This window comes from Scardinius erythrophthalmus (genome assembly GCF_964197995.2).
Source record: "Scardinius erythrophthalmus genome assembly, chromosome: 1".
Classification (NCBI taxonomy): Eukaryota; Metazoa; Chordata; class Actinopteri; order Cypriniformes; family Leuciscidae; genus Scardinius; species Scardinius erythrophthalmus.
The window spans coordinates 29,499,834-29,525,474 of record NC_138221.1 but is presented as its reverse complement, the minus strand read 5'-3'; the positions used below and the strand labels follow the sequence as shown (position 1 = coordinate 29,525,474).

The 25,641-nt window shown below is 39.2% G+C and overlaps 1 protein-coding gene across 1 annotated transcript; it reads left to right on the top strand.

The window, feature by feature from the left end:
* Positions 1-798: 798 nt before the first annotated feature.
* LOC308695687 (junctional adhesion molecule-like) lies at positions 799-23,592 on the top strand (the record flags this gene model as incomplete). Its single annotated transcript, XM_081373867.1, has 5 exons — positions 799-880; positions 21,387-21,731; positions 21,824-22,183; positions 22,415-22,516; positions 23,579-23,592. The coding sequence occupies 5 exons, from the start codon at positions 799-801 to the stop codon at positions 23,590-23,592; spliced, it is 903 nt and encodes a 300-aa protein (XP_081229993.1).
* Between the last annotated feature and the right edge of the window lie 2,049 nt (positions 23,593-25,641).

Genomic DNA, 25,641 nt, shown 5'->3' with positions numbered 1-25,641 from the left:
GTCAGATGGTGTAGAACCACAAGAGTCTTGTGTGGGCCCTGGAATATGTTCCTGGAATGTTTTCCTCAAAAACATTAATGTTTGAGAAAAGAAAGACATGAATATCTTGGATGATGTGGGGTGGGTGAGTAAATTATCAGGAAATTTTAATTCAGAAGTGAATTAATCCTTTAAAATGTTTCTTTTTCAGCAATTGTAGGCGTTTTCAGAAAAAAATTCTGCATGGATGAAGCAGATCAACATGTCTGTATTAATTGTCAAATGACTGCATTAAAGTGCAAACAACTACTTTTTGTTTAAGCCACAAACAAATTAGATTTGGTAGAATGCACATTCCCTTTCCCTTAAAACTGGAAAATGATTGTTGTTTCTCACAGCATTAAACTGAGAGGTCACTTATCCAAATCATTTGCTAGTTTTCAATAAAAATCTTTAAAAAAAAACTAAAAAACAACAACATCCACAAAAATAAATATAATATATATATATATATATATATATATATTTTTTTTTTTTTTTTTTTTTTTTTTTAAACTAGAGTCTCCCAGTGAATCTCAGCCAGTACAGCCCTGGAAACGTCTATAATGATTTGATTATTTTCTCTCGGATTGATCCGTTTTAGTGTGATATGACTAATATGCCTACATTTCGTCAATAATCCTCCGCCTCGAACCCGCCCCTGCGGCAATTTAGTAGTGAAAGTAAAAATGAAAGTGAAAGGAAGTGTTGAGTCTGCAGCATTTCACAAACCTCAGCGTCCGTTAGCAGTAATATCCGCTATTTATAATTAGCCGACAGATGAGTATTTGGTTTAATTTTGCACATTTGAAGATGCATCTACCGACCTGGGTTTTGATGTCAGTACTGATGATCGCTGATGGTAAGTGTGATCTAATTACTATTCAGAGGCGCTGGTTGCGGGTAGAGCAGATGTCCTTTCTTCAGCTCATCGAGAAGGAGAATTAAAGGAAAGTAAAGGCTTCATTGTGTGCTGTGAGGCACAAGATTGTTCCCCAGAATCGAACAAAAACATATGTGCATATAAAAATTATATTAACCATTGTATGGTTATTTTTTAAAGAGACAGAAAAATTTGAGAGTAAAGACATTACTAATGAGTATTAATGTATGGTATGTTGCAGGGTGTTTCATAGTTTTATTCATTGATTTTTTTAAATGTAAATTACATTTAACAATCCCTCAAGTCAACCCTCACAAACAAATCACTACACACAAAAAAAATCTTCAGCGTTTTTATTTTTATGGGGTGGTTGACTATATAGCCAGAAAGCAGTGCCAGCCGAGCGCTGATGAGGGGCTTCTGACATACAGAGAGGGGGCGATAACGTGAATGCATACTCCCAGCTAGAAAACTATGGAGGGATTATTCGGTCAGATTGAAAACTAAAAGTCTAAGTCGAAAATGAATTTGGTATTTAGGATTGGGTATTTGGTATTTAGGATTGGGCATTTGGTATTAAGGATAGGGCATTTTGTATTTAGGATTGGGCATTTGGTATTAGGGCATTTTGTATTTAGGATTGGGCATTTGGTCATTTAGCCATTTAGGATTGGGCATTTAGGGATTTAGGATTGGGAATTTGCATTTAGGACTGGGCATTTAATCATTTAGCCATTTAGGATTTAGGATTGGTTATTTGGGGATTTAGGATTGGGAATTTGGGGATTTAGGATTGGGCATTTGAGGATTGAGGAGTGTATGCAAATAAGGAGGCGTGGCCCAAATACTGGAGGCTGGGTTTGAAATGGCTGGTGCGCAGAGGCACCTTATGGACAGCAGAGGGAGCTCCCAGTGCTAAGGAGCACTGTAATGAAACCAAACAGAGCGAGTGAACAGGGCTGGAGCGAGGACTGTACTTTATAATGTGATAACTTCAACTTAATGACAGCGTTGTAACATTTATGTGGCCTCACACACAAAGTCACCACTCACCAGTGAAAGGAGTGCTATCGGTCTGATGACGAGAAAGCAGCAGGTAAGATGCTAACATTAGCTACTAGTAGTTATATTAGCTGATATTGCTAACATGCTTTAGTAGGCTATTAATTGTTATACGCGGTTTTTTTTTTGTTTTTTTTTTTTAACTATGGTTAACCCCACTGACAGTAGTAGATACACTCCTTTCACATTTTTTTTTTTTTTGCTATATAGCCTATTGTATATTTTTTTAACGCAACGCATCAGAAAAAACAAGGTTAGGAAACAGTAAGGCAGCATGAAGGCCAGTGACGATGTCACGATGGTTGCTGTAAGATGTAGGCCTAACGTTAAGCAGGGTTTTTGTGCAGTGCAAAAAGGACCGCAATATATTGCTATATTATGCTCGTGAAATCGTCTTAACATGTTTTTGTGGTGACTTTGCTGCTTCCAGCTGATATTCTGTCACTTGCAGTCTGCAGTATTGGGTCACTAACATAACCAGGGTTCTCAAGTTTTATCAAAATCTTGGAGTGAGATCACATGCGGTTGGGGGAGGAGCCCTAATGGAGCCCCGCCCCCACTTGTCCCCGCCCCCCAAATTTACCCATTGTTCAAAATTAACAAGCACAAATTGAAATTATAACAATTGGTAAATCTGGTAAATGACAGAGCAATTAATCACATCAAATATCCTCTTTAATGTTATATTTCAAAATTACAATTAAGTTACAAAAATTACAAAAATATAACAAATTGCTCCAAACAGTTTGGAAAAACAAATATTTTTGCATTTTGAATGTGTCTAGTCGAAATGGCATAATGATTTATTGTGTGGTGACATTGAGAACAAATGACATATTAGAGTATTATTAAGGTATGTGTGTGTGTGTGTGTGTGTGTGTGTGTGTGTGTGTGTACACAAGAGTACACACTCCAGCTTATGAAATGTGTTTTTTGTTGCAAGTGTTTATATTATTACCCAGAGCACTCTGCTTTAATACGTGTATAGCCTTAATGTAACTAGAAATACTATTAATACAGTATAATATATAATATAATTTAAAATAAAATAAATACATTTAAATTTATTTAAAATAAAATGTAATTTTGACTGCATCAATAATAATGTAAACGATGGGCTATATATTAAAGTCGGCATGAAATCAAATTTGACAAATCTTCTTCTTATATGTAATATTGTAGTGTTTATTATAAATGATTTATCTGTGCACTTCATTATTTTTTTAAAATTCATGTACCCTTATAATCTTTAATCAAATACATTACCCTTCCCTCCCCCCTCGAAACGACCTCTCTTCTCTTTCGGTCACGTGCCATGGCGAAAGGGTGCGGCCAGAGCCGATGAGGGTGCGGCTATAATCGAGATGCTCTCGAGGGTGAACTTGACTGATAACAGAGAATGTCTAATAAGGCTGATAACTTGACTTGACTCATCTTGGTTCGCGGGAATAATAAAATAAAATAAAAAATGGAAGGGGAGGGTAACGGTGGGGAGTCCGGTGGAGAGAAATCCTCCACAACTGAACGTAAACTGACATTCAAATCTGCCTCGATTTTGTTTGCAACGCCAAACCTCCAACGATCCAATCAATTCCCGAAGGACGAAATCAATCCCCGCCCTACATTTTTTTCTAATTTCAGAAGCCGTTTCACTCGGGTATGCGTCACAACAAGGAAAAAATTACAATCTCAACTTCCGTTTCATGCCGACTTTAAATGTTCTAGCCTTAAAATGTTAGACGAGCTTTCTTCCAACTTACCTTCTTCATCATCACGACGTGTGTTCGCGCGATGTTGTTGGTTACCTAGTAACGAACGTACGGTGGCCGAGAATGTTCCGTCAACTTCCGTGTGTTCGCGCATCTATGTTGCCTATTAACGAACGCAATCTGGCCGAGATACGTGCTGGCGGCAGGAAACTTCACTGTGTGCCTGCGCCTCATATACAACGTTATATATATAACGCTTGTAGGACAACTTGGTTGGCATTGCCTTTTCAGTGTGAGAAATACACGGTGTGGCGTGTGAGCGTGTGAACTGGTTGAATTGCGTGTGTCTCTCACGGCCAATGCGTGAGACTTGAGTGGAAAGGTTTAACCATCACAGCTAACACTGTAGTTCAGTGTTGTGTTACTCACCTGAAGTCAAACAGGGCGAAGGAACTAGGGGACTCTAACCCACCCACTGACTTGTCATCCTTCTTGCAGATAGAGATGTTTCACCTGGACATGAAGGACCACTTGGTGTCACAGCTTTGGGTCAGAGATTTGCTGCAGTGTTTCCAGAAGTGCTCACTCGGTCACAGCCAAGCTACGGCTCAATCTGTAAAAACTGGATCAATAGACACCACTAGACTCAAGACCTTTTCACTCACTCAGACACATTGACACTTCATTCTCAAGTATTGTAGTTTATTTTCTCCTAGTTTATTTTTTTTATATGACCTATAATTACATGGTTTTATTTTGTTTGTTATATCTTGCAATTCCCTTCTGTACTTTTCTGCTCTCCCTGTAATTGTTGTTCCCCCATGAAATAAATTACACTTATCTTATCTTGACTAGTAACTAACACTTTATTATCTTTCTTTTTTGTTGCATAATACAAGTAGTGTGTAGTAAAGCAAAATACAGGCATGTTACAGTAAATGAATCTCATTTGAAATCTACAGATCTACTGTAACAGTAGTACACAGTGATACTGTGAAAGCTGTGGCAAGAGACAAGCAGTTTCATTATGACTATACCTGTGTGCTGTCTATTACAGCTTCTGCTTAAACAGGTGGTTCTGCGCCATGGCTACCCACAGACGCCTTTAAGTGTGCAATCTTATGAAAGTGCTATGCAAGCAGCAGAAGCCGAAAGGGAAGTTAAAACAACGGCATGAATAAAATGTTGCAGAATATGAAAACATACCTAGAAAGGAATCACAGGAAGAAGAGGAAACAAAAGTAGTAATCTTATCTACCTAAAACAAGTCACATCGACTGATCTGCATACAGAATAAAATAACACATTAAAAACATTGACAGGTTTGTCAGGGCCCTCTCTGAGCCATTGTCTGACTGGCTTACAGGAGCTCATGTCTCAGCTTAGTGCCGTTGTGTCATGTCCTTCACCTGAATGCTGTCACTGTTGGGGAGGATGTTCCACCAGTTCCTTCACTCATCTGCTGCCATCATCTAAGCTTGAGCTGGTCCTGAATCTCAGTCATGTTCACAGTTAAGGACTTCCCTTTTTATTAATAATGGTCTGTGTCTTGTCCTTTGTGAGTATAATATGCATATTGTCAGGAGAGGACTACGAGGAGAAGGGTAGTTTGTCAAAGACAAAGTCTTCTGGTCTGTTAGTGGGGCTGAATTACTGTTGTGCTGTATCTTAGACATGCCCTGGTTCTCCTTACAATAATCTAGACAATACATCCACAGTTTCACAATAAAGTTGAACACCGTAGTCACGTTGCTCTGTGCTTGGTTGAGGTAGAAGGGCAAAGTCTGCTTCAGTAAGCTGCCTTGGAAGCTCAATCTCTGGGATGTCAAGATGAGTGTCCACCATGTCCGGATGTCCACATGAGTGTGCACTTGGTCCACTCCAGTCAGTCCCATATTCTTCACTGACCTGTTGATGAGCAAAATGGCTTGCAACAATGCATTCCAGTGACAACTTAAGAATCATTCAACTACAGGAACATTCTCTAATGTAATATTTTTTCAACAGGGAAAACATTATTGTTGACATTGTTACCGAGATTGCAGACATTTCCGAGCAACCGCAGCTAATGTTGTGTTGTGGCAAAAAAAAAAAAAAAAAAACCTTAAACATCATCACTGCGTAAGAGACACTCACAGTCAAATTTATAAAAAGAGAAGTATTTATTCTTGCAAGAATAGGCCCAGTCGACACACAGCAGTTACCCTGTGAAGTGAGTGAGACCCAGATAGGAAGAGCTGAGCACACTTTATACTCTTTTCAAGGTCTTAACACCAATAAGGGCTCCTTTCCGTCCCACATTCCACAAGCCAGAATAGGCCCAATCCAAGGACCCACTTGCTGCTTGCTTCGATTTATCGCTAGTTGACCTTTAGAATCCCCGAATTTAAGTGACTTCTGACCTCAAAGGTCAGGTGTTCCCATTATCTCAGTACTCCACTTTAGGTGTCTAAACATACACATAGAGAAGTTTCCCTCTGTTCTTTTATCCCAAATTATAAAACCATATTACATCACTTTTCTTAGTAGATGTTTTTATAACAGAAGTCTTTATAACATCTACTAAGAATCAATGAAAATCAACTGCATTTTTACTTTGTCTTGTCTCTGTCTCAGACAAAGAAGTCTATTTCAGTTAAAGGGGTGGTTGATTGCTATTTCACTTTTTTAAATTTAAATACTGTGTAATGTTGCTGTTGGTGCATGAACAGTATCTGCAAAGTTGCTGCGCTGAAAGTTCAACCTAAGCGGAGATATTGTCTTTTAAAAACCAGGAAGTTTAATGCCTACAAAAACGAGTCGAATGGGACTACGAGATACTTCCCGGGTTTTATACGTAACTAACCCATACATTTACATCCACCCTCCCTCCGGAACATGTTCTGCTGTCGAAGAGGAGGAGTTATAGTGGAGAGCTGTAGCTGTCAGGTCTTCTGTGTTCAGGCTTCCTACAGACGCTGTAGTTCGTCAACAATGGTTAAAATTTAAGTTTGATTATGTTCCTGACAATTACAATCGTAGTTTAGCTCTCTGTGCTGCGCATTTTACGGAAGACAGCTTCCAGAATCTACACGAGTTCAATGTCGGATTCAACAAGAAACTATTACTCCAACATGAAGCAGTTACAGCTTTAAAACCAGAGGCCACAACCTGCAAGTAAGATTTAATCATTTTAAATGTATTTGCCTGTATAATTTAAGACGTAATGTTTTAGTTTTATCAAGGATGTAAAAAAATGCCAGCGCTGGCTTTAGTATATGACAGATGCGTATAAACATTTTGGACCCGAATTTGTATATGTACAAATTTTGTAAACGTATTTTCCATGTATACTTTATGACGTAATTTTTTTATTTGATCAAGAACGCAAACCAATGCCAAAGCTGTTTGGTTATAGTAGCTAGTTAGTTCGATGTTATTTTGTGTGTATAAGAAACGTGTACAAACTTCAAAAAATTATCGCAACAGCAAACTTCAGCTGCTGTTATCACATGTACACCTAAAGAAAACGACAAACTGAGTAAACTACCGGTAAGTTTTGTGAATAGTTAAACGGTTGTTCATTCTATCAATACAACAATATCTTTAAAAAACGGTATTACTCAGTCATGTATTCAGTTATATTAAATGTTTAATCAGGGGGAAAGCGTATCTCAAAAGCTAACAAACAGCAGTAGCATTTTCAAGTAACAGCGTATGGGAATTCTTTGAGAAAATAATAATAATTAAAAAAAATTACCATTCAGAAACGTTTAGTAAGAGCCGTGTTTGCGGAGGTTCTGCTTGACTCTCTTCATCACCGCTCTCTGGGTCTGATTCTGGCTCAAACTGATGAGGCAATATTGACACCATTACATTTGACCGGGGGGCTGTTCCATAAACCAAGATTAGAGTATAAGCCAGGCTTATTTCGGTTAGTCAGGCTTATTTTTGGTAGATTCGGTTTCATAAATCAAACTTAAAAAAGTTGAAACTCAGTTACCCCGGCAACTTATGCTGGGAAACTAGCCTGGTCCAGGGCAGGCTAACTGTCAGGCTAAGCCTCAGTTGTTGCACAGATCCTCTAACACTGACCAATAGGAACACAATGATATTACCACTGACACTCTCTCATACCATTATTGGACTTTATTAACCACTATAAGTCCAAAAATAAATACACAGTATACAGAAAATCAACTTAAATAAGGCTACAATGATAAATAAATATATATATATATATATATATATATATATATATATATATATATATATATATATATATATATATATATACTACAGGTTTTCTTTTTTGGCTGAATGTTTTGTGCCCAAGATTTAATTAGATTGTTTTAAAGATTTATGAATACACTTCTCTCTGGTTTTGTTTGGCAGCTGTACACTGTAAAAAATTATTCTGTGGCTTAGTAAATATTACAGAAATTTTTAACTTTATTAACTTAATAAAATCTCTGTATATTGTTTACTTGATTGTTTGAGTTAAACATACCAAAATAATTGAGTAAAAATCCAACAGTTAATTTTATCTAAAATTTACAGATATATTTAAGTTTTTTTCAATAAAATAATTTAGTATTTTTACTAACCAATTATTTCTTTATAATATACTTAATATATATGTGAAATTTCTATCAAAATATTTGAGAATGTTTAATTAAACTGATCTGTTTCAAGAAACAAAAAAAATACTTAATTCAAATCAATATTATTAATATATTTAACACGCTCTTAAAATTGAGTAAGTTTACTCAATTAAAACAATGCCCCCCTCCCCCACCCTCTGACGTGACGAAAACTCGACGGTTGGAGTGAGCGTGGCTGTTTGAACTCTCCAGTCTCCAGAACAACAGCTCTCTTCTCAGCGTCGCAGATTTGGTGCATTTTCACTGTGAAATTCAGGTTGGTGTATGTTTTATTTTATCTATAAAATCATTACTGTGCTTTAAATCATATTTAATGCAAAACAACATAGCCTACAGAGGCGTAATTCGACACCTAAACGAGACGAGAGCCGCGTTTGTCTTTTTGCGTGATTGAAACGCTTTGCATAAACACATGACTGACTTTCATAATGATAATGAATATAATTATTATCATTTGGATGATAAAATGTCCTCAGAACTATCACTTTTTGTTTATTGGCAGGTTATGTCAGTCGCTCGCAGTATATTTCGGCTGTGCCTCAGACAGTGACTGTGAGTGAAGCAGGACGGCGGTATGAAGTTCAAAGTTCACCCGCAGAGCGCGAGTCTGTCTCCGGCACGAGGACCAGCGCAGATTCGGTGGATATTGGATAACAGAGTGGTTGATTACACTTGAATTAGGCTACCTGAATGTTTAAATATTTCATTTTTACTTGTTAAATAAGTTTAAATGCAGGCAATATTGTATACATGTTAAAAACAGTCTAAAATGTGCTGTATTGCTGTACTCATTGAAAATAAAGGCCAATGTAATGTATAATGGTGGTTGTCTGGAGTACTATTTTACAAAGGTTTAGAGAAAATAAAAAAGTTAATATTACTCATTAATAAAAACAGTTAATATTACTCATAAATATTGTTTTTTTAATGTTTAAATGTTAAATTATTTCTACTCAATTTTATTTGTTAATGTACCAGATGCAGTTACTCAGATTTACTTAATTTTTTTACTTGCATTTACTCAATTCATACAGTATATTTCATTGATTTCACAGCTTTAAAATTTACTCAATTTTTTTGAGTGTAAAAATGTTTCACCAATAAAATTGAGTAAATAATAGTTAAACTTTTTACAGTGTAGTACATGTTTATGATTAGAAGAACATTAGAACACAATCTAAAAAAAGCTTTGTAAAGCATAAGTTAAAATCACAAAATTAAAAATAAATAATTACAAAAACAGAGTATAAATTTTAACTGTAAGATGTACTTTATTATGTCTTTCAATTCAAACACATTTAACACAATTATACAAATTGACAGTTCCTTTAAAGACATCATATTTTCCCCCAATAAATATTCCTTATTTTTCCTTCTACTTTTTTTCTTTTGTGATAATACCCACCAACACATAGCCTAAAAACACACATGAATAGAACAATAACCAAAAAGTTCATAGACACTTTTACATATGATTTAAGGGGGAAAAGACAAAAAACAATAAATAAATAGTAATAAAATTTAACATATTTATATCAAACTCTTATAATGACATATAATTCCTAATAGTTATTCAAGTAATATTATTTGAATATCAAATATTCAATATTAAATAAGTAAATAAATAAAATAACAAATTACTAGAAATAAAAGGGAGGGAGTGTTATATAAAAATGTAGTTAATAATATATATTCCTTTATTTTATGGAATATTCTTTGATTTTAGAGTTGCACATATCTTTTCAAAATGTATACATTTGCTCTTAATTTAATGTTATCCTCTCCATAATGTACTTTAGAAACTAAATCTACTCATTTAAAACTGGGGATTCTTGCTTTCTCAAAAAAAATATTGCATTAAAAGCTGTAATTCTCAGCATTCTAAATAAGTATACATCATCTTTATTAAGTAGCATAGGTCCTATACCCAAAACTATATTTTGTATCTTTATATATTTAGTTTATTAAAATAAACTTCCCTGAATTATAGGCTACTTCACTGAAGTACTTCTGTTCGCTAGAAGTTCAGTGCAACTTATTCAACATCCTAAAGATAAATTATTATAATTAGAAGATATTTGTAGTGTTATAAAATATCGCATATTAATTTTCCAAGCAAAATGTATATTTTAGTCAGAATTATTGCGCTCCTATTTGGCGCGCATGCGCGCAGCAGCGCTCGTTCAATATGAAAATTATCAGCAAAATGGATACATTTGCATGACTTTCTAACATTTACAGATGGAGAATATAATTGTAAAATGTCCGTTTTGAACTAAGGGGGGGGGGGGGGACATGTCACATTTTATGTCACAAACGCATAAAACAGCACAAAATATACGCTGTTTGATGGTGGATCGATTTGATCCACGATCGACCTCTAGGGCTGCTTCAGAAACGCGTGCACACGCAATTATCTAGACTAGATAAACCTGGATCAAATTAGTGAGATTGCGTGAGCTTCAATTACCTCCCAGCGGGCACCTTGATGTCAAAATGACGTCAAAAAATAGGTCAAAAATGAAAGTCATATTGACGTCAAAGTATCGATGTCAATTTGATGTCAAGATTTTGACCTCTGCTGATGTCATTTTGCCAAACAAAAATGTGAAATGCATGGCCGTACACTTATTACCAGCTTCACTTAAAACTAACCAGATTTACTTTATTTAACTTCCGGTAGATAAATAAATAAATAAAGATACATATTTTTGTATTTTAAAGTCACCATGATGGTGGTTAGCGTTTGCTTTAGTTGTGCTCTTGACCCATGCCTTGGTAATATAAAATTTTCTCTGACTGCTATAATTGTGTGTTTATAAAGCACAATTGTTATAGCTAAAAAAGCCATGAGATCAGGTGGTGTAGTCTGTTTATTGATGAGGATGATGATATCATCATGTTGTGGCCTGAATCCTTGACCTAATTCACAGTCTAATTATATAGGACTTGTGTTTTTGAAGGTTTATAATAGAAGCCATTTAATTTGACAGTATGTGAGCAATGTTGTTTATCAAATAATATTAATGATTTTAGAGATATTTAGTCAATTAAACTTTTTCCTCTACATTATTACTCCGCTATCAAGAATCAGTGTATGACTCTCAACAATGGTGACAATCAATGAAATGCTTCATGCTGCAGTGCATGCTGGGTACCACCAATCAAAACTCACCCATATCTCCCAGCATGCATTGCGGCTTTAATAAATTATGCAGCTGGAGTTGATCTGATTATCTGGTTATTTTGTTTGATTGTCACCATTGTTGAGATTCATATGCTATTTCTTGATGTCTGTGTGTGTCTAAGTATTGCCATAGACTAAAGGGTTTTGTGCACTAAATAGTAAAAAAAAAAAAAAAACAAGTATATTGTTTGATAAAACTGTAGACATGCTGAGGAATCAAATGACTTCTATTATGAATTAAACAATTTTAAATATTAAGCCCTATATAATCACAACATTAAACACTGAAAAAGATCAGAGATTCAGGCATTTACATGATGATATCATCATCATAAATAAACAGCCATCATCACCTGATCTCATTTTCTCATGGCTTTTTTAGCTACAACACATGTGCTTTATAAACACACAGTTAGAGCAGACAGAGAAAATTTTATAATTAAATGTTAAGGGTCAAGAGCAAAACTAAAGCAAACGCTAACCACCATCATGGTGACTTTAAAATCCAAAATATGATTTCATTAAACAGGAAATTAAATAAAGTAAATCTGGTTAGTTTTAAGTGAAGCTGGTAATAAGTGTACGGCCATGCATTTCACCTTTTTGTTTGGCAAAATGACATCAGCAGAGGTCAAAATCTTGACATCAAATTGACATCGACACTCTGACGTCAATATGACTTTCATTTTTGACCTATTTCGTGACGTAATTTTGACATCAATGTTGATGTCATATTGATGTTAAATTGACGTCAAGGTGCCCGCTGGGCTTTTATGAAACCACTTTAGCCCCAACTCATTTGTTAGGCTCATTCAAGTCCGGTTTTGGAGTTTAATCCCCGCTTTTCTAAGCGGCTTTTATGGAACAGCCCCCAGGTCCGGAGAACATGCAACTGTCGCCCGTAAAGGTAATGGGCGTGAAGATTCCGGACGCAGTTTAGCCAATTACAACACACCGGCCGAACTAACCAATCTGAGCTCATTGCCTCTTTCTGAGGGAGTGTTTTCATAGAATCAGGAAGTCAACCGGTCGTTCAAATGACAGAGGAGGAAGCGGCTTACAATAAAGGTGAAATTTATGAAAAATAAGGCGTTTTTTAACAAACGAAACACGAAGACATGTTATATTGCAGCCCATAAACACAATCAAGCAAAGAAAAAAGGCAGTAAACCACCCCTTTAAGGTAAAGAACACCTCTACAGCAGTCTGACTCACCAGGGCCCTGTTTTATAAAGCAGGTTTAACAGACTAATCTTAAAAGACAGGAGTGGGGGAAGGAGTCAATACGTTAAAAGTATAACATTTTATTCAGCATAGTCCGCTCATTCAGCATTTACTAGAGTCAAATTTCCTAAATAAATGATAAAGTGCTGTATATTATACTGTTAGGTATTAAGTATGTCCTGTACTGTATACTGTATGTTACATTATTATTTTTAATATATGTATTCACCTCTAACCTGACAGGACAAAATGCTAGTTGCAATAACTGAACTGAACTGATTGAAATGTCATATTCGGACCAAGAAATGATTGGTAATAGACTGTGCCAACAATAATTCAACAATCTGAGTATGTGCTACACTAGTCTACACTTTTATCTATTTAAATCATTTAGAGTACTGTTACTGAACAATGACTTTCTGTTGTCACTGGAAGACATCATTGTCAGTACTGTATTAAGTGAATTATTATTTATGTTTAATGTAAGAGCATTTTCTTAAATTAGCTGACAATTTTATTCAAAGCGAATTACAATTGCTATATGTCAGAGGTTGCATGCGTCTGGAGCAACTAGGAGACAATTGTCTTCCTCAGGGACACATTGGTGGATGTGTAGCAGAGGCTTTTCCCTGTTAAAATCACTGCATGAGATCTTCACTGTTCCTGAACACATGCCACATTTGCTGGGGAGACATATTCCTGGCAGTTCGGATGCTGTGGTTGTTCCATCCCTGGACAAAGAAGTCGAGATGGGACTGGATCACAGGTATGAAGACCCAGTGGAGAGCATACAGGTGGAGCTCGTTGTGGATGTGGATGTAGCAAACCCATGCTTTCCAAACATGAGAAGATGGAATGGAAAGCATCCAACACACAGATGTAAACATCTCGCCACAGCCTCTCGATTCTGTTGGAAGAAAAAGCTGTTAACTGTCCACAATTGATTGTAGAGTAATTTATAACAAGGACACATTGTCATAAATTCAAAGCAGCAGTCCTTATTTACGTCTATGTTCTATAGCCTACATTTTTTGTTTGTGTTTGGCAGATTTTTTGCAGACAGACGCAGCAGACATTGTATGTAACGCGAGTTACAGTGGAAACTGCTTATCGTGAACATCGGTCTATGTCCCGAAATGAACACTTTAAGGGTACTATTTGATCACTGCAATCTAATGTTTGAACAGCATTTCTATAGCACTGATTCAGTCCAAAGCTTTTTGAAGAGATTGAACACTGTAACTGTGATGACTACATGCAGCTTTCTCTGTTCTATGCTTGTTCAATGTCATAGGCTTTTTGAAAAACAAAATGTATGGAAGTAGCACAGTGGCAATTCTTGGCCTTTTACATACCTCTGGTTATGGACACTGCGTCCCACGATGTGAGAGTTTCGATATGAGGTGGTACTAGATGGTTTGATTGACCACGGAGATGCTGGCCTATTTTTGGCTGCAGGTCGGCTATAAGGCGCAAAGACTCTGGACACCTCTTCTAGGTTGGGACACACAAGCATAGTTACATAGCTATCATTTGATCACAACTAAATTGTTTTGTGTTTCGATACCATCATATTCTACATTTCAACATTAACCAGTCCACCTTTATTAGTGTTAAGACAGCAGGATGGCAAAGCAATCAAATAAAAAGAGGCAGAGGAGGAAACGGCAAAATCATCTGCCTGGATACCCCCAGGATTCTCCAAGTTAAATTTAAGACATTTTTAATACCACCTAGGATGAAATTTAATGCCATATAAATGGAAATCTTTATGAATTTTAAGCCCGAGAAAATCATTATTTACGATGTTACCTGAATTTAATAAAATATTTGGTTATAATACTCACTCACTCGCGGTCCTCGTCTCATGCACAACTCTCTGCCCGCTGCTGTTATAACATTCACTGACCTGCAGTGGGTCTTCTAGCTATTCACAACTTTCCAGAATTCTTACCTTTTCCCATTTGCCCTGGCTTTTGGGGATGGTAAACATGTTTACCATCCCCAAAAGCCAGGGGCCCGTTCTTCGTACGTCGCTAACTCAGTTAGCTGGATTTGGTTGTTGACGATTTGGCATGATCTTGGATTGTTTGGTTCTTCTAAGCTCATCATGGACTTGCTGTCAGAGCAACAGGTCCGTAAGCTTGGGAGCAGTTTATTTCTTGTAAACATGATTAGATTGCGGCTTTATAAGCGGAGCTGATACGGGAAGTCCAGCGTAGCGCGATCCACTTTCTGAGGATCTATATATTTTTTCTCGTGACTCGTGAGATTGTCGTTTACATTATTAATTTGTTGGAAACGCACATTTATTTTCGACTTGTCGGAGTCGGGCTTTAACTACAGCACAAACTGTTTATTGCCCTAAGATTATTTGTGAGATATAGATTTAACTGTTGAAATGACTATACAGTAGTCTGGTAGGAAGGGGAGGTCCACCTGCACCCGAAAGGTATATTTTTTTAACCTAGTTTTTTGTAATTTTGATGTTCCCCACGCAAATTATTGTCCCATATGTGATTTTTTGTATCATCTTTTGTGTCCGTGCTTGATTTTCGGCTGTGAAAAATGAAAACTTTAAATCTACATAGAATCTGAACAATACATCCTACAGACACAAACCACCACATTTTCTAATCGTCTTTGCATGAGGAATTGATAGATATGAGGATTGTCATGATTAGATGATGTATGGTGCATTAAAACCCAAATAAATGCAAAAAAAATTAAAAAATCTGTGACATTGGATCACTGGAACTCCTATGGACCCTATTGATATATGTTTTCTAACTTTTGTATTTTTATAGTCTTTATTATGTCTAATAAGCAAATGTTGATGATCCCTACTTGAAAAATTGTCACATGTTGGTCCAAATGAACATCTCCCATAATGAGGAGTTACTATTCAAACCGTTATATTGGTATTATATTTATTGAAACAAAACAGATAACCACTCATATAGTCAAATCTGTGTATATATAGGGTATAACAAATCCTCATTAGAATAAACTGAAATAGAAAAAAGTGATTATAATCAAAGGTCAAAAGGTCAAGGGCAATGATGTCTATTCATCATACAGCAGGTCTTCATAATCGACCTCTTGCTCCTCGTCTTCTTCACCATCTACATCCATCTCCTCGACTGTTTCCTCCAGCAAATTAGTGAGTAAAGTGGGGAGGATAGGTCCACAAGACCACACTGGTTCCAGGGTACCCTCTTCAGTCTTTTCCCAGCCTTGGCCAGGATCATGGGGCTTGGGACACCAGAATATTGGTGTGGCTGCTCTCTTGTAGTTGGCCAGACGGTGGTCGACACGGTTGATGTGTGGGAACAGGTTGTCTCTCCTGGGCGGGAGCTGGGACAAATCCACCTTGAATCTGGTGGTAAGCGTCTCTGTTAGGACGAATTAATCTGTGTTCGTTTGGTAACACCTCGCTGCATGTTTAGGTTGCAGCTGTTTTGGTCTGAAATGTTTGGTTCTGGTTTGTCCGAAAAGCAAAGAGAGTTGCATGCATAAATCTCTCGTCCAGCATCCTTTTTTATACACAACAATTGCCGACGAGGATGGCTGAGTTTTCTCTTCCTCCTCCACCTCCTTTCCTCGCACTTCCCGGTGAGCCTACAATACCATGGAATCACTGGCATCAGTCTTTTGAAACATACCTACAAGCTACGGGACTGGCTGACGTGAGTGCAGTTCGGAAAACAGCATTGCTGAGGCACTGTTTAGGAGTCGAGGGACAACGGGTACTGGAGACGTTAACTGGCAACGGGACAATACAGACTATGCAGGGACAGTGAAACTTTTAAAAGACCAGTTTGCTGCCCCACAGAGTGCTTTATTGAGACGGTTTATGTTTAGACCACGACACCAACTACCAGGGGAGTCCACCCATCAGTACGTCTCCAACCTAAAAGGTTTAGCCAGCCATTGTAAATTCAGAGCATTGACAGACGAGATGATACACGATCAACTGATTGAGCGCACTACACAGGCTAAAATCAGGAAGACGTTGCTACTCGAATCAGACGACTTAACACTAGCTAAGGCTGTTTCTTTCATAGGTTCACTCAACACTGCGGATAGCGCAGTGGGATATTCTCTGAATGTGCCGATTGTCTGAAGCCCTATAGAATCACGCCAATTCATTGGCTGATGGCACTCGCGCAATCTGGCTCCGCCCCGACGCTCTTCCGTCACATCATCATGTATGCGCGTGCGCCATCATCTCCTCAGATTTCTCTGCCTTCACGAAGCGGTCACTTCACCCTTCTCTCGATTTTTCTAGCCTGAAAAACGGATTTCTTCTTCTTCTTGCACTTCAGCGACTGCATAAGTGGAACTCAGTTCTCCTTCCAGTGAAGCTGCAATGGAGTATTGACGTTGCTCTCCGCCATGTGCTTGCTTCATTGCAAGCGACGACCCTCACAGTAAGTGCGTCAAGTGTTTGGGTTTCTCACATGTGCGCGAGGCCATTTTAGGATCGTCTAATTGTAAATTTTGTGACAATTTACTTCTCAAAACCCTCCGCTCTCGGCTCGCGGTTTTTGAGAGGGAATCATTCGTGTCCCCCCGTCACGCTCCCGAGGCCTCTCGAGGATCCGCGACCTGGGGTTCGGATGTAGAGCTCGAGGATGTGGAGTATGAGCAGACGGGCCCCGCTCTTTCTCTCCCTCCCTCTCCTGAGCATGGCATGCCAGTCGAGTTCACTCACGATTATTTATGCCCCAGCACATGAGCATGCGAGGCGGTTTCTTTCGGGCTGGAGGACGTAGTTTTTACCGCGGCGTCCGACTCCGAGGATTTCGGGCCTGCTTTTGCCCGACAATGTTATCCCGCCTAGCGGCCAGGAAGCACGGCCTACTGCGGCCTACACAGAGCTCATGGACGTGCTTTTGCGCGCTACGGAGAAGCTTGCCATCGACTGGCCTGACGAGCCCTGCGAGTCACAGTCGTCGAAACTCGACGAGAGATTTCTCAGTGGCCCTAATTCTAGGCCATAATGGAGAAAGCTGCCGTTTTTCAGCGTTCATCTGCATCACGAGATTTCCAGATCCTGGAAGCTGCCTTTCTCTGCGCGTCTCACTAATGTGGCAGCCGCTGATTTCACCAACCTAGTAGGTTCTGTGGAACAGGGCTATTCCGCCATTCCAGTGGTTGAGGATACTTTGGCCAGCCATCGTGCTCCGTCGTCTGCGCCGTCTTGGAAGTCACGTAGGGGACTCTAAAGCATGTAGGACTTCTTCCTCTCTTATCGGGAAATCCTACATGGCGGCTGGACAGGCAGGCATGACCCTATGGTCATTCTTCAGGCCTACCAGGCGAATGTCCTAAAAGAAATGGATGAGGGTAGTGGTGTGAATCCTGAAGCTGTGAAAGAGCTTCGTAAGGCTACGGATCTGGCTTTAAGGGCCACCAAGCATACCACACGCGCTGTAGGCCGCTCGATGGCAGGTGTGGTTGCTGCGGAACGCCACTTATGGCTTAACCTCACCGAGATCCGAGACAAGGAGAAAGTTTTCCTCCTTGACGCCCCTATCTCCAGTCGGGCCTGTTTGGGGAGGTGGTCAACACGGTGGTCAAGATATTCCGTGCCTCCAAGTCTCAGTAGGCCATGTTTAAGCAGTTCATGCCCAGGAGGGTTAGGGAATCCTCCGTTCCCTCCCCTGCTCGACCCAGAGAATGTCCCTCTCATAGAGCGGAGTTCCCTGACCCGGAGAAGTGACCTGGCGCATCTCCCACCTTCCACGGTTTGGGGAGCCCGCGGTTCCCCCGTCATCAGCCTCACAAGCATCTGCAGCAGAAGCGGTCCAAACAACCAACCGCCCCAGCTGCCTCGAGCCGTTCCTGACCCTCTGGTCAGGAAAAGGAGAGCTCCTCCACATCCTCGAGGTTGGGACAGACCGCGCAAGCGTTTCTCCCCACCTCTAACCAGCTCTCCTTCCCTTACCCTGTCAGCTTCACCACCTAGACTGTTTCGAAGTGCAGGCCCTATTTTACCGTCTCTGCTCAGTCCGGCACGCGAGGAAGGAGACGCCTTTTGCTCTCTCCCCTCACCCCCGACACACTTTATAACTACCGGTCGCATACTCAGAGACACTTTTCGTTTTCCTCTGGAGCAGACAGGCCCGGTCACCCCGACCCCAGCTTTGATGCCTCCCATCACGTGTCAGGTTCCTTCGGGGGAAATCGAACAAGGCTTCTACAGACGTTATTTCCTGGTCCCGAAGAAAGGCGGCGGCTTGCGTCCCATACTAGACCTCCGCCGGCTAAATTTCGCCCTTTACAAAGGGAAATTCAAGATGTTGACGCTGAAAGCCATCATATCTTAGATTCGGTCAGGAGATTGGTTCGTGACAGTAGACCTCAAGGATGCCTATTTTCACACCCAGGTCGTATGGCGACACAGAAAGTTCCTCAGGTTCGCCTTTGGAGAAAGAGCGTTCCAGTACAGGGTCCTTCCCTTTGGCCTCGCTCTGGCACCGAGAACGTTCATGTAACGTTCACATAAACTGCTTGGAGCTGAGAGCTGTCTTCCTGGCTTTACATCACTTTCTCCCTTTTCTAGAAGGGCACCATGTCATTGTCAGAACGGACAACATGTCAGTAGTGTCCCATGTAAACCGACAGGGGGGTTCTCGGTCGCGCACCCTGGACAGGCATCACCTTCTCCTGTGGTCTCAGAACAGGTTCCTATCTCTGAGAGCAGTTCATGTCCCAGGAATTCTGAACCTCGCAGCAGATTTCCTGTCGAGACAGAAACTCTGATCGGGGGAATGGATGTTGAACCGCCAGGCAGTGGCCCTGAAAAGCGGAAGTAGACCTCTTTTCTTCGCAGGAGTCGTCCCAATGCCCGCTTTGGTTTTCCCTGAGTCCTCCAGCTCCGTTGGGGATAGATGCATTCGCCCACCCTTGGCCACTGCAGAAACTCTATGCCTTCCCGCCCATCAAACTGATCCAGGTGGTTCTGGCCAGAGTGAGGGAGAGCGGAGTCCGCCTCCTTCTGGTAGTGGCCTTCTCCTTCTTGGTAGTTTTTGGAGCTAATTCCTCTGCTGGAATCCTTCCCCTGGAGGATTCCAGTCAGAGAGGACCTGTTTTCCCAACTTCAGGGCAGGATATGGCATCCTCGCCCAGACATGTGGAAACTGTACGTTTGGCCGATCAGAGGCCATCGGCATTAGGTTTTGATCTCCCAACTGACGTTCAGGAGACCATCGCAAGTGCTAGAGCCCCTTCTACAAGGAGGCTATATTCCTCCAAATGGAAGGTTTTCGAGACATGGTGCTTAGCACATTTACCTCCGGAGCGGCTGCCACCACTCTCAGAGTTTACGTTGCAGCTATTGCGGCACATAGAGAATCGGACGAGATTCCCCTGGGTAAACTGAGGTTAGTTTCAGCCTTCATGCATGGGGTTAGGCACCTGAAACCGGTTCGCTCCCCTAGAGTTCCCTCGTGGGACCTTTCTGTCATCCTAGAGGGTTTGACAGAGGCCCCCTTCGAGCCCTTGGAGTCACCTACCGGAACGGATTCTGACTCTTAAGGTTTCTGTTTTGTTGGCTTTGTCTTCTTTAAAGCATATAGGGGACTTACAAGCTCTCTCTATTAGCGAGTCATGCTTGGACTTCGCTCCCGGCCTGGTCAAGGTTTCCTTGAGGCCGAGGCCAGGGTATGTCCCCAAGGTTCTCTCCACAGCGTTCCGCTCTCAGGTTGTTAACCTTAACGCTTTCCACCCTCCACCTTTTTCTTCTGAGGAAGATAGGAAGCTTAACGTGCAATGCCCAGTGCGTTCATTGAAGTTATATTTAGACCGCTCAGGAGGTTGGAGAAAATCTAACCAGCTTCTGGTCTGCTTTGGTGCTGGCCGCCGCGGGCTTGCTGCATCAAAGCAGAGGATTTCTTACTGGGTCACGGAAGCTATTTCGATGGCTTACGAGGTGCGTGGTTTGCCTTCACCTCTTAGCACTAGAGTACATTCCACCAGAAGTGTGGCATCCTCTCAAGCTATTTTTAGAGGAGCACTTTTGGAGGACATTTGTGTTGCGGCAGGCTGGTCCTCTCCGCACACTTTTGTAAGATTCTACAATTTGGATCTTGACATGACTCCGGGTTCCCAGGTTCTTTCTGTTTGAACCTTTCATGGTTATTGTTTTATTGGTGCCAGTCATGGCAGCGCTCATTGCTTGGCGAGTTTGGTATTCCGTTCCCACTGCGCTATCCGCAGCGTTGAGTGAACCTATGAAAGAGAACGTCTCTGGTTACTTGCGTAACCTATGTTCTCTGAATAGGGATCGAGACGCTGCGTCAGCTGCCAAGCTCCTCGCGCTGCTGACAGTTTTTCTTTTCGGCAGAGAAATCTGAGGAGATGATGGCGCGCGCGCATACATGATGATGAGATACATGAGAGCGTCGGGGCGGAGCCAGATTGCGCGAGCGCCATCAGCCAATGAATTGGCGTGATTCTATAGGGCTTCAGACAATTGGCACATTCAGAGAATATCCCATGTCTCGTTCCCTATTCAGAGAACATAGGTTACACAAGTAACCAGAGACGTTTCTTGCCCTCTTTCTTAATGGATATTTTACAGCAGAAACATAATTTCCATATTTATTCTTGAACAGCCAAGTATTTAATGAATAATGTTTATTCATTTTCAGGCTTCATTTTAAATGGTCCCTCTGGTCCTCTGGTTACTCCTCTGGGATCTTCAGTGGTTTTGCCCTGTTATGTTGATGAACCTTTACCAGTGAAGGATCTGAAGGTGGAATGGAGAAGAACAGACTCAGAGACTCTGGTTCATCTGTATCAAGATGGTGAGAGTCGAGCAGAGGTCCAGCATCAGGATTATCATGATAGAGCTCATTTCTTTACTGATCAGATTCAACATGGAAACTTCTCCCTCCGTCTGGACAATCTGAGAACTGAAGATGAGGGAAATTACACATGTAAAGTTTACAGTCAGCAGGATTCTGGAGAGACTGTGGTTCAAATAAAAGATGTTGGTGAGTAAAAACCCAATTAGTTCTGGTAGAAAGTTTATTTAGTATTTCATGAAAACATTTGTGTTTAAACATTTGGGTTTATTTTCTTTCAGAGCGTATGCTAGTATCAGGATCGAGTCGCTCCATATCAGCATATGATGGTGAGGACGTCACTCTGAACTGCTCTGTAGACTCTCACATCAAACCTGAACACATTGAAGAGGTTTCATGGAAGAAAACAGTTGAAGATGTAGAGATTCTGGTTCTGCTCTATCAAAACAATAAGGCTTTTCCAAAAGATTCATCAGATGAGCGATACAGAGACAGAGTTGAGTTCTTCACTGATGAAATCCCCAAAGGAAACTTCTCTCTCAGACTGAAGAGTGTCAGAACTGAGGACAAAGGAGTTTACATGTGTCAAGTGTTTGCTGGAAGGCTTTCAGCCTATACAACTGTAGTACTGGAGCGACTGGGTGAGTAACTGATAAAAACCAAAACATAATTGTCTTAAAACAAATGGTAAAAGGAAACGAATTTGAAAGTTTTTATACTGTTATTTGCACTGTAGTGCTGATTACATTTTTTGATACAGTCATAATTTGTAAAGAAGCATTTCGGTGTCGGCAGAAGTTCAATTAATCTTTTTTGTTTAGTTTGGACAATGTAACTCAATTAAATGATTGTAAATTGACTTGATGTTTTAGGTTTCTCTTTTTCACACATAATGGTGTTGATGCTCTGTATTGCTGCATCTGTATCTGCACTTCTGCCCTGCATTATAATCTACAGTAGATCACAAAATACAGGTATGTTCAAAAGACTTATTCACTGTAAAATCCACACATACTGGACTTTTATTCAGAAAATCACCAACACTGTTCATATAAAGCTTGTCAAAATTACAACAGAGTCAGGATGAGGTTATGTATTGTTACGTACAAAGTACTGAATTTAAACAACAGGAGCATGTTATCACTACCGAAAGTCCAGAGTGAATCTATTACACAAAATCATTTAGACTTCACTTAACACATTTTATCTGTTCTCACTATAATGAAAAAATAGTTGAAAATTATCTATATTTTAAAACAAGAAGGAATGTTACGTGGTGTGTCTCTTTTATCTTACCTTTAACACTAAAGCAACTAATTTAAAAGTAAAAATCAAAAATCAAGTGTCACGTTAGATCTGGCAGATCATGTCAGTCAAGCTCACATCAGCTGACTTTCAGCAGATCCACGTATACCTAAAGGAAAATGATGCCAATTACAGCGTATAAGCTCCTTCAGTATTATCAGCAGCTTTATTGAGTAGCTCAGAAGCTAATTACCCTCCTCCATCCCCAGCTCCTCCTCTCGTCCAGTCAGGACTTGGACTTCTGATATTCTTCTTCGAATCAGACTCATTTACTTTGAATTATATTGTTACATTAAATTATTGTCATTAAGAAAATAATGACATCTGCTATACATTTGTTGGTTCTGTTCTCCTTTATGCTGCATGGATGCACAGGGAGTTCTTGCCCAGAACAGACCATACCGCCAATCCAAACTGCATGCTAATTCTTAATAATTTTTGACGATAGTGATCCTGACAAAATGAAAAATCATCTAAAACTTAAATAATTAAGCTCTAACCAGCAATCTCTCAATGCAGGCAGCATCTGAGAAGTGCTTCATTCCTCAGTCTTTTATACTTATTTTTGGTGAATTCCAATTCTATTTAGCTCATGTTTGATACGCCGGATGGCTTCCTCTGTATACGCTGTCGTCATCTTCTCACACTTTTCCCCTTCTTCACTGTAGTCTTCATCAGTCTTAATTTCATTTGTGGTTTTATCCCCTCTTCTTCACCCTTGTGTGCCTCAGGTTGCACAGATTAAGTTCATGAGTTCACCCTTTTCTCTTTTCACACATTTTGCTCATTTTACTGTTCTACATCATGAACAAAGGAAGTCGAGTACAATATTTTATATAGAATTTCCTATTGTTTGCCTTTATATGGTGCAACTGCACTAGGTTGTACATTAACAAATAGCTCAAATGTTCTATAGGGAATTTTAACAATTAATCATGAATATGATTAATATATTAAATATATACAGTTACATTAAATTGATCAAATTTATGCCTCTATATGGCATTTCTATCAACGCATGCATATATATATATATATATATATATATATATATATATATATATATATATATATATATATTCAAAACAGTTAAATAGCATTTCTTACAATACAAAACAAGTTATAAATAATTATTTTGCTCCTCACTAACAGACTCTACTGCAACCAAACGTGTCAGGACTGTTGGATTTACTCATGTGTTTCTTCCCAATATTATGATGTTTGTGGCCTTTGTCCTCTGGGGTGTTACTGAAGGTGAGTAAATCAAATCTATCAATCACACAGTAAGAAATATACTTTTCACTGGATATATGAAGTACAATAGCTTGTGAAAAACAATACCTTTTTTTTCAAATTGTGTTATGTTGCAGCCTTATGCTGAAGTGCTTTTGCATTAGACATTGCATTAGTATTCAGACCCATAAAATGATTTTTCAAAAACATTCTGTCATTTACAAACCCTGGCTTGTCATTTCAGCATTTCAAACCTCATTGATTTTCTTTCTTGTTGGGAAAGTTGGAAACCAAATATTGGGAAACATACATTGACATCCACCGTGTAAAAAAAAAGTTGCTGCCTTAAATTTGTATGTATAATCAACTTTGCTGTATAAGTCACAATATTATATATCACGATATTATCACAAATCAGGGTTTTGCTTTCGTCATGTGTTTGATGTGAAAAAAACAGTATTTTAGCACAAGGCTGCTAAATAGCAAACTGTCAAAGGGTCTCAAGCCAATCAATACACAATAATCTGGTTTTGTTGCAGGATTTCTGGATGAGACGATCTTTTGCTGTGCTCTTTTTATCCTGAGGCCTCTGATGGTGATAAATGTTGCACCGTATTTAAAGAAGATGTCAGGTTTGGATTTTTTATTAAAATGTTTAGTTTCATGCAGGTGTCTTTACATAATGGCTGACATCTCCCTAATCTCTATATCAGGGATCTTTGTGAGATTTTTAGACATTTCCTTTATATTCAACAATGTGGAAATTAATTATTATTGATTTGCTCTAATATGTTTTATATATATTCATTAGTTTTAAACCATTTCTGTTCACAGACGTCAAACTTTTCTCTGAATTTATCATTTTTATGGTGGTCTATTTTTCAGGTTGGTAAATCAACAAATTCCTCCTTGTGATCATGTATATTATCATGCTGTTATTAATGAACAATAGTTTAAAATAATCTGCAGTGATGTAAAAATAACAACATTAGATAAACGTTTCAGGTTATCATGTGCTGCTACTTTATCTTTACTCAGAAATCATGGTTGGTGTTAATGCTGAAACAAACCTTTGGTGTGTAATTCTTTTAATAATTCAGCGTTCTGAAAGAGAGAAATCATGTGTTATCACCTCACTACTAAAAAATGTTATGTTTCAGTTGTTAATCTTTTTAATGGATAAACTTTTGAGGTAGCGCTGACAAGTTTCTGTGCATGTATGTTCCCTCCAAGAGCTTTGACACAAGTCAAACCCTGCCTTGATCTGCTGCATATCTTTTACTGAATAATCACATACATTAGAATGTCGTCAGCCAATCAGAATCAAGCGTTCAACAGCCCTGTGGTTTAAGGTTTGCTGTTGTTCTGTTTCAGTTCTTTTGAGTTGTGCTCGGAGAAATATTGTACATTATGAAGAGTCTGAAAAAATAATGGTAATGGCCGTGTTTGGAGTCGTGATTCTGCTCTGTGTCATCTTCATCATTTACTGTAAGTATTTCTGCACGTTTTATTTGTAGAGAGTAAGTGCTGTGAAACTGTGTTTTATCAGCTTATCAATAAT